This window comes from Opisthocomus hoazin, chromosome 2 (assembly GCF_030867145.1).
Source record: "Opisthocomus hoazin isolate bOpiHoa1 chromosome 2, bOpiHoa1.hap1, whole genome shotgun sequence".
NCBI lineage: Eukaryota > Metazoa > Chordata > Aves > Opisthocomiformes > Opisthocomidae > Opisthocomus > Opisthocomus hoazin.
This window is the reverse complement of record NC_134415.1, coordinates 74,225,496-74,238,600: the sequence shown is the minus strand read 5'-3', so window position 1 is coordinate 74,238,600 and position 13,105 is coordinate 74,225,496. Positions and strand designations below refer to the sequence as shown.

The 13,105-nt window shown below is 48.0% G+C and overlaps 1 protein-coding gene across 1 annotated transcript in view; it reads right to left on the bottom strand.

The window, feature by feature from the left end:
• The window catches only part of MAN1A1 (mannosidase alpha class 1A member 1), a 156,034-nt gene extending 144,154 nt beyond the window's left edge, over nt 1-11,880 (bottom strand). Inside the window, exon 1 of the mRNA XM_075414151.1 lies at nt 11,053-11,880. Coding sequence (XP_075270266.1) covers nt 11,053-11,658 — 606 coding nt within the window. The 5' untranslated portion in view covers nt 11,659-11,880. The remainder of the gene's footprint in view (nt 1-11,052) is intronic.
• Nucleotides 11,881-13,105: the final 1,225 nt, after the last annotated feature.

Below are 13,105 nucleotides of genomic sequence, written 5' to 3'. Positions count from 1 at the left end.
CTGCATAGTCGGCTGAGTTAGAAAGAGTGCTTGCTAGTGATGGGAAGCAATCAACACTTACTATGCAACTTTTCTGATGCCTCAAATGGGAGCCCTGTTCTTGGTTTTATGACATACAAGCAGAGATAGATGGAACTGGGTTTGTTCTGACTAGAGAAGAAAAGGCTTCCTATAGACTTAGTGGGTGTCCACAGAGAAATGGTAGCGAAGATCTTCTCAGCGGTACATAATGAAAGGAGAAAAGGCAGTGGTCACAAGTTGCAGCAAGAGAAATTCTAACTAGATACAATAATAATTAAAAAAACCTACAAAAAGGGTCTTCAAACACTAGAATGTTTGTCCAGAGGGACTGCAGAATCTCCCTCCACAGAGATTTTCCACACTTGAGTGCACAAGACACTGAGCAACCTGATTTAATTTTGAAGTCAGCCCTGCCCCAAGCAAGAGGTAAGACCTCCAGAGTTCCACTGGTAAGTCTGAATCTCTCTCCTAAACAACAAAACCGTATGGTAAGCAGAAGTTTGGGAGAAAGAACAAACAGGACTACAGTGTGCAGAAATGCAGATCAACCATGTCTCTAACGCTTTCAGATGATCAGGCGGCATATGAAAACTGTTTCCGCGAAGTCTGAAAACATTCTCATGAAGCATTTACTTTCTACAAGGTTTAGACTTATATAATAAAAAACAACTCGAGCAGAACTGATTATGGAAATAATTGAAATACAAGGATTTCTTTGCTTCATCCTAATTTTCTGGATTTGCTTGCAGCTTATGTATAATTATCTTTTCAATTTAGATGACTATTTAAAAGCAAACCAAAACAATTATGCCTTTTACTGTTTTCAAGGTGTTTATTTAGATCAGAGCTTGCCCCCAACAAACTACATCTTCAGCTACAGACAACAGAATTTATCATTTACCAACTGTACAATATATTTGGCTCTTACGTAAAACTTATATGAAGAGAGATACAAATACATCTGTCTCCATATATGACTAGAGTGACTTTTTTAAAGAAACTGCATGAAGAGACCTATGGGCTTTTCTCTAGCAAGGTCATTTTTGAAACGCCCTTCTTGATCTGTGATGTCACTTCAGCCCTTGACAAGATCACACACATTTCTATGAAGAGTCAGTTCAGGTTCAGTGCCATGCTTACTCCAGAGCTTTACAGAATAAGACATAAAAATATCAGTCAACTTGCAGTTTGTGTTTACATAGCATAGTTTTTCCCGTGGTGATTCTTCAGACAATCTCACCAGAACAAAGAAAGCAGCACGCAGCTTTGAAGTATTAAGACTTTTAAAATATGTAACGTGTATAACTCTTCTACTCTCTAAATGGTCATTAGGTTTTCTGTTCCATGGGGGGAGAGGGGGGGTGGAAACCCATCACTGCAAATGATTAACATCTATTTCTCTTCTTTAAGCTCCAGTTTAAAGAATCTAGTATTACTGTCTAGGTCGAACACAAAATTTTAAGTGCAATTCTCAAAATCACAGATGGGTGGAGAACTCTAACCACAGTAACAAACAGCAGATTTCCCTACAGACAGCAGTATGGAAAAAGCTTTATCATTAGTATCGCCATTCAGTGCACCAACAGATGTCAGCGCTCAAAGGCAGCGAGAAAACTGACAGTGGAGTTAAAGACTGGGTCTGCATCTGCGTGTGTGTATCAGTGAATAGCAAAATTACTATCTCCTTAAGCACTACACTTTGAAAGTAAAATGTTTTTCACTTGGTATTCTTTTACATGAGCTACTTCCTATTTCCTTGGAAGAAAGCAGTCCCCAAACAAAAGAAATTTCAAAAGGCACAGAGATGTTTACTATGCAGTGGACTAAGCGACAGAAAAATATGCAGATACTTCAAAAAAATAGCCTCACAGTGGTCTGAATACTGATTAAAGAAACCAGCCACACTGATCTAATGCAATTTTACTGAAATGTTTTAAAAACACATACTGACTTTGAACAAACAATTGAAAAAGAGGGTTTACGTTGCTAAGCAATAAGATCACCCCTACACAAGTCAGATGATACAAAATTCTGGAAAAAAGTATCAGACCTTCTTTCCTTTATACTTTACTCATATAAACAATACACTGTAATGCCTTTAGCCTAAATGCCAGCAATATATATCTTCACATGAGAAGTGCAAAGCTGCATGTTTTTACATTAAAATTGCAACTTCTGCTTCTGCCCAGCATCAGAGAAAACCGTTGATTCTTCTGAAATAATTCTTGAGCTGTGCACTGGAAGTCTTGTAACAGCCAGATGTTCCGTAGCTCATCAGCTCATCCATTGCACAGCGTCATTTTGGTCCTCTGCTCAATAACGCCTACCATCTCTTCTGATCTTCATGTCTAATCTTATTAGAGATCTGCATTTAAAAATAAAAAAGGACTCAAGTTTCTTAGAAGCCAGGCTTCCATTCACTTGCTTTACTCCCAAGACAATTTAAAAGCCAAGGTACATATAGCTTCCAAGAGGGAGTGGGAGGACAAATGAAAGATTTTACACTTGTAGTTACCTTTGCATAAGAGACTGCATATCTGATTGTTCCCACAAGGGCTGTGAATGTTTAACTTTAACAGTTATAAGAATATAACAGCAGGTTATGTGCTCATCCAATCTGTTTGAAAAGCTTTTAAAATTAGAGGCATCAGAATGAGCAATACCTGTATCTTCATAAACACCAGCTATAAAATCCAATCAGCTTACTGCAGAGAGTTATAGCAAGTTGTCATATTATTTCGTACAAGCATTTCTTGGTTACAACAGAATTCAAGCTGAACATTTCAAGATGCAAGAAAGGCAAACTGGGAGTTTTACTGCCCTGCTTGCCTGCCTTCAAAACAGCACTGGACCAGAGCATTTGATTTCAAGTATTGCTTAAAAAGCTTACAGCTAGTGATCGAAACACAGAACCAGGGAGTCTCAGCTTTAGCCTCCCCCTGTAATAAATAGCATGATCAGCAGCAGTTCGGTGGCAAACCACAGCTGCCCATGTGCAGCTATGAACCAGGTTCCAAAAATCCCGGTTTAAACAGACCCTAGTGACCTGACGTGCCCAGACTAGAGACCTGCAGTGCGTGTAGCAGCCTTCGCCCAGCACACAGCAACAGCCCCGGTTTAGAGGGGAAAAAACCAAACCAGAGCCAGGTAGTCAAGCTCTGCTCTTCACCATCAACCTGCGTGACCTTGCACAAGTCACCAGACCCCTCTCAGCCCTGGGAAACCAAACTGTTTTCCCACAATGGTAAAGTCTTCTGGACTCTGCAGGCAACGCTGCCGAGCACCGCGATGCAACAGTGACTTAACCACAATTCTGTAAAAGGTTTCATTTAATCTGGTTCAGGCAAGCATGCGCTTTATTGCTCACCAATTATGTTTTCATGACAGACTTGCAGACCTGATTATAAAGAGACATGGAAAATGGAAAAACAGATATGCTTCTTAGAAGCGTGCACACATTCTTTCTGTCACATGCTTAAAAAAAAAGCAAAAAAAAACCAACCCTGAACAAATTTTGTGTATAACGGAAATTCTCACACAGAAGAAGGAACCAGTACACTGAGTATCTGGTACACTGCCCATATTGCTTAATTCAGAGGCCCACCTAAACAATTATTTCCTTCACTTGTAAAATGACAGTTCTAGGAATAACTTAGACCACAAAATCCTTCAAAACTGAATGTCTAAAAAGTACTTTATACAGACACACCCATACAGCTGAGTGTGTTACCAGAGAAGCACACAACCGGAGTGTTTCATCATCTCTGTACTATCTCAGGCAGCAGTTCACTGCCAGAGAAGTGCTGCACCGTTAGACAGCAGCAAACACTGAATCAAAGCCACTTTCCTGAAGTATTAGACTCTTATCCTGCCAAACAAGTTAGAAGACAAATTTCTCATTTGTAAATAAAGGAACTACTTGTTAAGATACTCTTAGAGGAAAAGCAGACAAATTTACATCTATGCTGGCTCCCCAAGCTAGAAAAAGAAAAAAAAAAAACAAAAACAAAGCAATGAAACAAAGTTAACACGCTGAACAGTTCTTTACAGCAGCATTTTTCAGACAGCTTTAAGAAAAGGTCTGTCCATCCAACAGTCATACAAGTGCTTCTGTAACAATGTTAATTACCTTCCACAAGAAGTGCTGTCGACTGTCTGTCCATGATTTCCTTTTCATAGTCCTGTGCTCTCATTAACATTCAAAGAAGCTGTCAAAGCCTGGCTGTCTACCACTCTTATTTTCCCTCTGAATGAGATAAGGCATTTTTTGGCCTTAACGGTAGATTTTAATAAACTGGTGGAATTTTCCTGCTTCAGTTCGCCCACAGAACTACAGCCTTAAGCAACTGTACTCCCCAACATTATGATTTACTCTATTTCTTTATATTAAACGGCTGCCATAGGCTTCTATACTAACATTAAATACAAAACCATCACCATGAGAATATAACTTTTGCCAAAACACAGGAGACATTCCATTTTAAGCTTTACCTCATGTCTTTATATCACCTTACCTAGTTTTCATTACAAGAGTCCTCTGTGTCTGGAACTTCGTTTTTGCCTTTACATAAAATGCACACTTTGGTTTTCAGCTAAAGAATCAATCATGTGCTTGATATTTTTGTGAAAGCCAGATGTTTTTGACTGAACATTTAAAGCCTTTTAATTTTCCCCACAATTCTCAGGATCCAGTTACATAGGATATTCCGTTGGTTTTGGTAAAATTACCTACTGAGAACGTAGACCAAGTCCGAATGTAAGAAAACTAAATATTCTTCTTAGCTCACAGAAAACAGGTGGAAGGCTGAAAAAAACATGAAGTAGCAACAGGAACAGATACTATTCCGGTCAAATATGCACACAGCCACACACACGAGACATCCCTCCATCTCATGACTGATGTTCAAGTCAGACAGGCAATTGCCTGCATGGCAGAAACTTCAAGTCGTTTGACTCGAGAAGAGGCTGCCAGGTTCTCAAAAAAAGGCATCTGAAGCAACTCACCTGCAACAATGACCTCCACTAAAAAGACCTGAAGGGCTCCCAGCAGCAAGAACATTAATTTGGCAAAGGCATACCCTATTTCATATCTTGTGGACAAAAAAATGCCTCAGTCCCATTCTCCTCCACTTCGCTCTCCTTTCAGATGCATCGGCTTAGTGGAGGTCCACTGCTTCCACTGTGCTCAGACCTCCACCGAGCCACTTTGGCTCCCTACCCCACCAGGCCATGAACCCAACAAAAGTGGGGGTAGCATTCTGTCCGCCTGGCAGGTTGAACTGCCTCTGCATAGGGACTGGCAAGTGACAGAAACAAGAGGTTTCTTAACAGGAGTCACTGAATCATACCCTTAGTAACTCCAATTAAACTTCTCTGGGGGTTGGACTAGATGACCTTTAAAGGTCCTCTCCAACCCAAACTATTCTATGATTCTCTGCATCTTGTAGTGCCGTTATCCCTAAGCAAGCAATTTAACTGTTTAAGTGACACTTTAGACACCATAAGATAACCCCTGCCACCTCCAGCTGCCACTTCACAAGAGTACAAATGTTCCAACAAACCCAGGGAAAATGTCTGCGAGCTCTGTAAGGATGACCTTAGCTTCTGCTGCGTAGGTAGCTTACACCCCTATCTGATTCCCTGTATTTAGGCACTTTATTCTCCTCCTTAGTGTCTTTTATAAAACCATTTCCAAAAAAACGCGAAAAAAAAAGACACCAAACCCCAGCAGTATTTATCATGAAGTAAAGCACTGCAAAACACTCAAAAAGAACTAGAGATACAAAAATACTGAAGATTATAGGTAGGTAAATAAAGCTTTGGGAGGAAAAAATAAAAGGGCAGGATTCATTTTAAACTCCTTCCACAAACTGAATGACAGCTACAAGATGTCAGCATTAACATCACAAAGTACTTGAAGAAAACTTCTTTCGAAATTCCTGGCAACATGCTGATGGTGCAATGCATCGCCACATTGCTTACTCATTACATGTCAATTCCTTTCCTTTCACTGTATCTTGTTCTTAAAGAAATGTATCATCAGGGAAGGTGGCTTTTTCTGTTTGAAACCCAAAACACTCAACACTTCCCCAGCTGTATTTTAACTCTTTCCTTGCCCTTCCTATGAAGGCCTCCACAACCTTCCTCCCAGTAGAAGCACTCTGAATTTTGGTCTAGATGAGCTGGGGCTTCAGTAATTCCTGTCACTGTGTTTCTTTTCCCCTTTTCTGTTTTGAGAAAAGGGGTTGGGAGGTAACAGTCTCCTGAAGCACAGCACTTCAGCCTGCTATAGAAGATTATTGCAGCAGGCTGAACCTTTACTCTGCAAACGTCACGTTGTACAGATTCAATTTTAATGGAGAAGCTAGCCCAGAAGATCAGACACCAGCTCCTAAAACAAGGCCACTGAGAGAGGTTTCATACCTCTTTAATCCACATAGTACTGTTCCCTCACCACAGCCAAAACTAGCACCAAGTCAACCCTTCCATTAAGGCCTTCAACTCACCAACGTGGCAGAAAACTATCCAACTTCTCTGTTCTAGCAGTTTTCTGCTGATTTCGCAAGCTGAAGCAGCTTATGGAGGGCTATGGTGTTATTAACACAAAGCAGACAGTGGGAAAAGGCAGTCCAAAGTGGTAAGAAGAGACGTCGCCTCCTCTTTTGACAGCAACAAGTATTAATGAGCTCACCTTGTCTTGTAAAAGTTAAGAAAATGAAAGAAGTCTCCTCTCAACCCGGCACCAGACCCCGCTGAGCAGCAGCACCAGGACAGCAGGCAGCAGGAGGGCAAGCAGTGGAAGCATGCTGGAAGGCACCAGGGGCCAACTGCCCTCCTTCAGCAGCCAGACACCTCCTATAATTTTGCCGTTACTGCTCCTTGTTACTGGAGAGTTCTGATTACCCCCAAGTGCTGCTATGTCAAGTGCATATTACATCTCTGATTAGTGCTTTATTTCCATGCTCACAAGCTTTCTTTCCTCCAGATACTTCTGAACTTCCCTGCAACATTACCAAGACTTCTTGCTTAACCTAATGACTTTCAACTAAACTGCATAAAAGCCACCACAGAAAACAATTAAACAAACAAAATGAATGCTGAGGACTTAGGAAGCTCCAGAATTCACACCTGCAGTGTAACCTCAGTTCAGTTCTTCATAGAAAGACAGCATGAAGCAATCTTCAGCTGTGGAGTCTGTTTTGCAGACTTGCGAACATTGCCCCATTGACCTCAACGGACTATTGCTCAGGAACAACCGCAGAATCACTGAGTAACATTCTCCTCTCCAGGACTTCTACTAGATGACTGTAACAATCAAGAGCTGTGCAAGCAGTTGGAGCACTGCATGATTGTGCTCTTCGGACATCAATTCCAGTTTACCAAGGAGGCTTTTATCCTGAAAACCTGTCCAAACAGCTCTGAACAGTAATGTCTACAGTTTCCAAGCTAGCTACCTTGTACAAGAGCAGCACAGTGGCATTAGTATGGTGCTCCACCAACACCAATAGCTTGCTGTCCAGCAGGATTAATTAGCCTGGGCAGAGCACTGCACTAATGTGATTATATTGCTTCTAGTACCTGAGCTAGCTCATTCGTTGTTTTTTATTTCTTTCCTCTGAAATAAAAAGAGTTCAGATTTTGCCATTTTCTTAACATCTAAATAAATCAATCAGTTTTTTTTTTTTTTTTTTGGAAGAGAGAGGAATGAGACTTGAAAAAGATTCAAAATCAGATTTGCCTAGTCGAAGCTTTGTGTCTCCTGCCTCCACAGCCTGTCCCTACTATTACTGTCCTCTTCTAATCACTTCTTTTGTTCACATCAAGCTGCCACCTGTTCCACACTGCCTATGCACCAGCAAGTCTTCCCTGGAGATCAGAAATAATGATGTCCAGCCACAACCCCCTGTGACAAGAGCAGAGATTGAAAGATGTTCAGTTTAAGTGGAACAGAGTCGTTGTTGCCTTCCACTCCCCATATTTTACAGATGGGGAACAGACATCACAGGAGGTCCTTGCTCAGAAGAGGGGCCACCTCTCACATCAGTGAGTGGAAGAGCAGGAATACAAACCACAACTTCCTATCAGGACACCGAAACAGAGACCAGTGTGAGCTGGACTAGGTACCCAGACCCTGCCCCGAGTCCTGGAGACACCAGAGCATCACTGGAACTGTCCGAAGAACTCAGGTTCTGACAAAATATGAATATGCTTGTAGGCTCAAAAGAAGGTTTGTCTCTTTGCTCAAGGCTTCCTGAAGCAGCCAGCATGAGGAAGACAGTGGGCAACATCAGGTCAGCCAGTAAAAAATTCAGCAGCCACAAGCAACCGACGGCTGTTCTACAGCAGGAAGTACTGGGCAAACCCCACTGCCGGCAGTACTGCCAGACCATCTTGCTTTTCTGGTGGGGTGGAAGGCAGGGATGGCAACACAGACCCCACTTCTCCGTGTCTCCTCAAGTCTTTTACTTGATTGATAAGCTTCTAGCAACTTATATTTCTAGTTATTTGTCATATGATGCTGGTTTTGATACTAAATGAAGTTCAAGAACTTTTATATTCCCACCTTTTTCAAGTTTCACTTTTTTTTTTACATACAAAAAAGTATGCCATAGAAAAAAGTAGTTAAAATTTCTATAACAAAACCTTGTTAAGAAATGTTATACAGTCAAGGCATTTTACTGCTTTGTAATCATAAACCATATTAGTACTGGCTAGACTTCTAAACACTTATTTTAACTTGAAATTTAAAACAGTAAAAGGCGGCGGCATCTCTAATCTCTCTCTCCCCTCAGCTTTTTATCAGCATGTTGGTGATACAGAGCTCTTCCAGGATAGAAATGCAGGGAAGAACAACCTAATTTCTTGGCATTCTTTTCCTTTAAAGTAGCTCGCTTCCTTCAGCGAGAAGTACCCACGGGAATAGCTTTAAATTTTGAGTTCTAGGTATACAACATACATCACATAATGCACACTGAAATTGCAGGCTCAAAAGGGTACAAAAGCAGAAAGCTGCTTTACCTTTGCAGCTCCAGCATGCAGCCACCATGCACAGGGAAAGGAGCTGTAGGGGATAATTCCAGTTTCTGTGCATTTACAGTGTAGTACAAAAGTTCACACTTCAAAATGTTACAGTTTAAAACTATTTCTAAAAAGACTGCAGATTAGAACTCCAGCTTGACAGTAAAGCATCAACATAAAAGAAGTAGGTAACAGCTTGCAAAGAGAGAGAGAAAAGCAACATAAAGGCCAACACAAGAAACAATGTGAAGCAAGTTAAAACAGAATAGGAAACAATGTTTTACAGTCAGGGAAGGGAAAAAAAAAAAACAACACTCATTCTTTAAAAAAGGAAAATCGAACCACCACATCAAAGCACTGTAAAACTGCAAGAGCATTTAAGTAAACAACATGTTACCATCACACACTGAATCAGGAGGAAAAGAAATGCCCAGAAACCACACACAGAACTGAGAAATTAAACTGACATGTGAAGGAAAAATAAAGATCTGGAAACTAAGTGCAGTCTCTCTGCCATCTCTTGTGCCTACACAGACAAAAACCTGGGTTGGGGAGTTACTGTGTTGTCGGTGGCTCCTGCGTAGGAGTGGAGGAGAAAGAAGAATGATGGAAAGGAACGGGAGGAAGAAAAATCTAAGGGATACTGGGGTACGCATGTGTGTACACGTACATATATACACAACCATACAAATATATGCACACATACACACGTGTATCCATACATAATATAAGATAACTTGGACCAGCCGGCACAGAGCAGGACCCCTAAAAGCAGGATACTCGAGTTTTATCTTCTTCCTCCTCCTGTTTATTTACTTGTTGCGGTCTTCTCTACCACAAAACCGCGTACATCAGGTGTGGAGCCCGATTACTTCTAAATACATCCAGACGGCAGTTCAGGATAACTGGGAAGAGAGTTTCCTGGTATCTCCAGTGGTTCTGTGCGGCTCAGGGAGGCTGTGTGACTAACCCAGCAGGGAACATCGCCTCTGCACGCCGAGATGCGGTCTGTACTGTCCGCACCAGAGAGTTTCCCCCCCCAAAAATCCTTTGCGTTGGTATTTGCTGCTTATGACTGCTGCACGATTTGCAAACATGGTTAAAACCGACGCAAGGGCTCCAGAGCACAGACCACAACTTGAGACTTGCGGGAGCTCATTACCCGGCGCTCCGCGTTGCTGTCCGGGCTCGCTGTTCCGACCGCCCCGCACAGGCACGCAGTAAAACCGAACCAGCCCGGACCGGGATAACGGCGTTTCACGGACACAGAAACGCTCAGCAGCGGCTCCAGTCTCTCTCCGTTCTCACCTCCATCGCCGCAGAGCGGGACACGTACGCGACTAACTAATCGGTAAACCCTCAGCCCCGCGGGCAGCCGGATCGGCCAGTTCAATCCGCAAACCGCCCGGTAACGGCGGGAAGCTGAACTGCGTTATCAAGGAGATTAGAGCACCCTGACAAGCGCACTTTGGGGAACTTCTGCGGGGGAGGTGGGGGGGTGGTTCGGAACGGGACCCGGACCGCCCGAGCGGCACGAAGGGAGACGGCAGTGGCGGGAATCTGTCGGGACCCACCGCAGCCCGGACGCCGCGCCGCCACAGCCCGCACCGCCCGCGTTCCGCCGAACGCCCCCCAGCCCTTCAGCCCGCCGGTATGGCGGGGGCAGCGAGCCGCGCCGACCCCGAGCCAGGTCGCCACATCTCCCGGGCGCTGCGGTAAGTCCGGCCCCGCCGCACGGCCAGGCCGCCCCTCGCGATGGGGCTCCCCGGGCGCGGCGTGGCTTCTCCTCCCCCCCGGTCCCCGGGCAGCGCTGGCTCCGCGGCCGCGGAACCGCGGAAGACGAAGCCGGCTGGGCCGAGGGACCCCTCCCGCAGGGAGGAGGAGGAGGAGGAGGAGGCGGCGGCAGGAGGGTGCAGGGCAGCGCCCCCCCCACCGCCGGCCCCGGCAGCGACCTGTTGCCCCGCGCGGGTGTGCCGAGGCGCGTCCCCGGGACCGGCCGCCGCCGCCACCCACCTCCTTGATCTTGTCCCTCCTCTGCCGGACGGCGGGGTCGGCGGGCTCCTGCCCCACGGCGCCGGCGGGCTGGCGGAAGGGGCGCCGGGGCAGCCCGGCGGAGGCCGCCTCCTTCCTGCCGCGGGCGTCCTGCAGAAGTTTCTCCTTGTCCTGGCGGATGTCCCTGCGGATCTCCTCGGGCAGCTTCTGCAGCGTCTCCTTCGCCTCCCGCAGAGCCCGCTCGTGGTCCGCGCGGATCCGCTCCAGGCTGCCCGCCCCGCCCGCCGCCGCCGCCCCCGCCGCTCCCCCCCCCGCCGGGCCGGCCCCGGGCTGCGGCGGGGCGCGGGGCTGCCCGCCCGGCGGCGGCGGCGGCGGCTGCAGGGCGGCCGAGTGGAAGAAGACGCCGCTGAGGAGCTTGGAGGAGTCGGGCAGGAAGAAGATGGCCCCGAAGCAGAGGGTGATGAAGGCGCTGAACACCAGCAGCAGCACGAACTTCTCCGTCAGCCGGAACGCGCCGGGCCCCGCCGCCTTCCTGCCCCCGCCGCCCGCGCCGCCGCCCGCGGGGCCGCCCAGCGCCCCCGGCCCCGCCGCGCTACCGAAGAGCGGTAGCAGGCTGGCGGCGGGCATGGCCCCCGCGCCGTCTCACCGCGCCCCGCCGCCGCGCAGCGACCGCACCGCTCCAGACGGCCGGGCTGGGCGCCGCCGCCCCCTCCGCGCCTCGGCGGCGGAAAGTTTCCCCGGGCGGACGCGGCAACTTTTCCCTTCCCCGCCGGCGGCGCTCGGCGTCTGCGGGGCGGGCGCCGTCAGCTCCAGCCCATGCTGCCGGGCCGCTGCCGCGGGTGCCGCTCCCCGCTCCGCCCGCGCGGAACTGCCGGGCGGCCGGGGGCGGGGCGCGGCGGGGCGGGGCGGGGCCCCCGAGGGCCCAATGGCGAGGGGGGCGGGGCGGGGCTGGGCGGGGCGCGGGCGGTGCCGCTCCACCCCGACCGCGCGGGGTCCCGTGAGTCGGCCGCGGGGAAGGGCTTCCCCGGGCGCGCACACGCGCAAGCCACCCCCCTTCCCCCCCCCCCCCCCCCCGGGCGTGCGCGCACACGCAGGCACACATGCACGCACGGCGGCACAGGTGCTTGCAAGCCCACGCGTGTGCACACGGTCGCACGTGGGGGGAGGCGGCGGGGCCCTCCCGGCGAGCGGAGCGGGGCAGGCGGCGCAGCATCCCCGGCGCGGTCCCCTGCGGAGCCCCGCTCCCGGTCGGAGCAGTGGGGCGCTGGGCTCGACTGCCTGTGCCGCGGGCGGGGGTACCTCTGCCGCCGGGAGCTGGGCCGAGCGCGGGGTGCGAAGGAAAATTTGTTTTCGTCGGGGCGAGTGGAACAACCGGCGTGCGCTGGCGCAAGGAAGCGCTGTGTTCGGCGGGCGAGCAGACCGAGCGCCCCGAGCTCTCCGTGAGAGGAAAAGTTTCACAAAAAACAACACAAATTTATTTGTGATTTTGCTCCTGTTCCAGAGCAATGCGATAAACAGCGAGGGTGTGAGAAGCAAACACACAACGAAACGCTGGGTCGCTTTGAGTGGGAAAGGGAATCCGGCCAACACCCAGAGGTTTGGCTTCAGCTCCTTTGGAAGGCACGTGAAGCCCACCGAGGCTCTTGCGGCGGGCTCAGCACCGTGAACGTCAAGGCTTCCTCAAGGAGAACAGCGCGGGACGTTGTTCGCGGGAGCTGCGATGCCGAGGGCGCGTTTGCGTGACTTTATTTTGCAGGGCGGGGGGGGAAGTAAAGACTAGAGGGAAGTCCGTGCTTTGAACGAGGGCAGGGAGAGAGCATTGCATAAGCCGCAAGGACGGGCGGGATTTTGGAAACGGGCTCGGCGTGGGCCTTACTCTGCTCCCAGTGGCATTAAGGGGAGTTTTACCATTGACTTAATAGGAATAAAGTGAGGCTGCTGCCCAGCGCTTTTCTAAATCCCATTCTTTAGAAGTTAGGATATGTAACAGATTAATTAGAAACAGGTTTAGAGAAGACAGTTACATAGAAACGCTGGACTGAGTCCTGCAAAACTCCCAGAAGCACACAAGCAA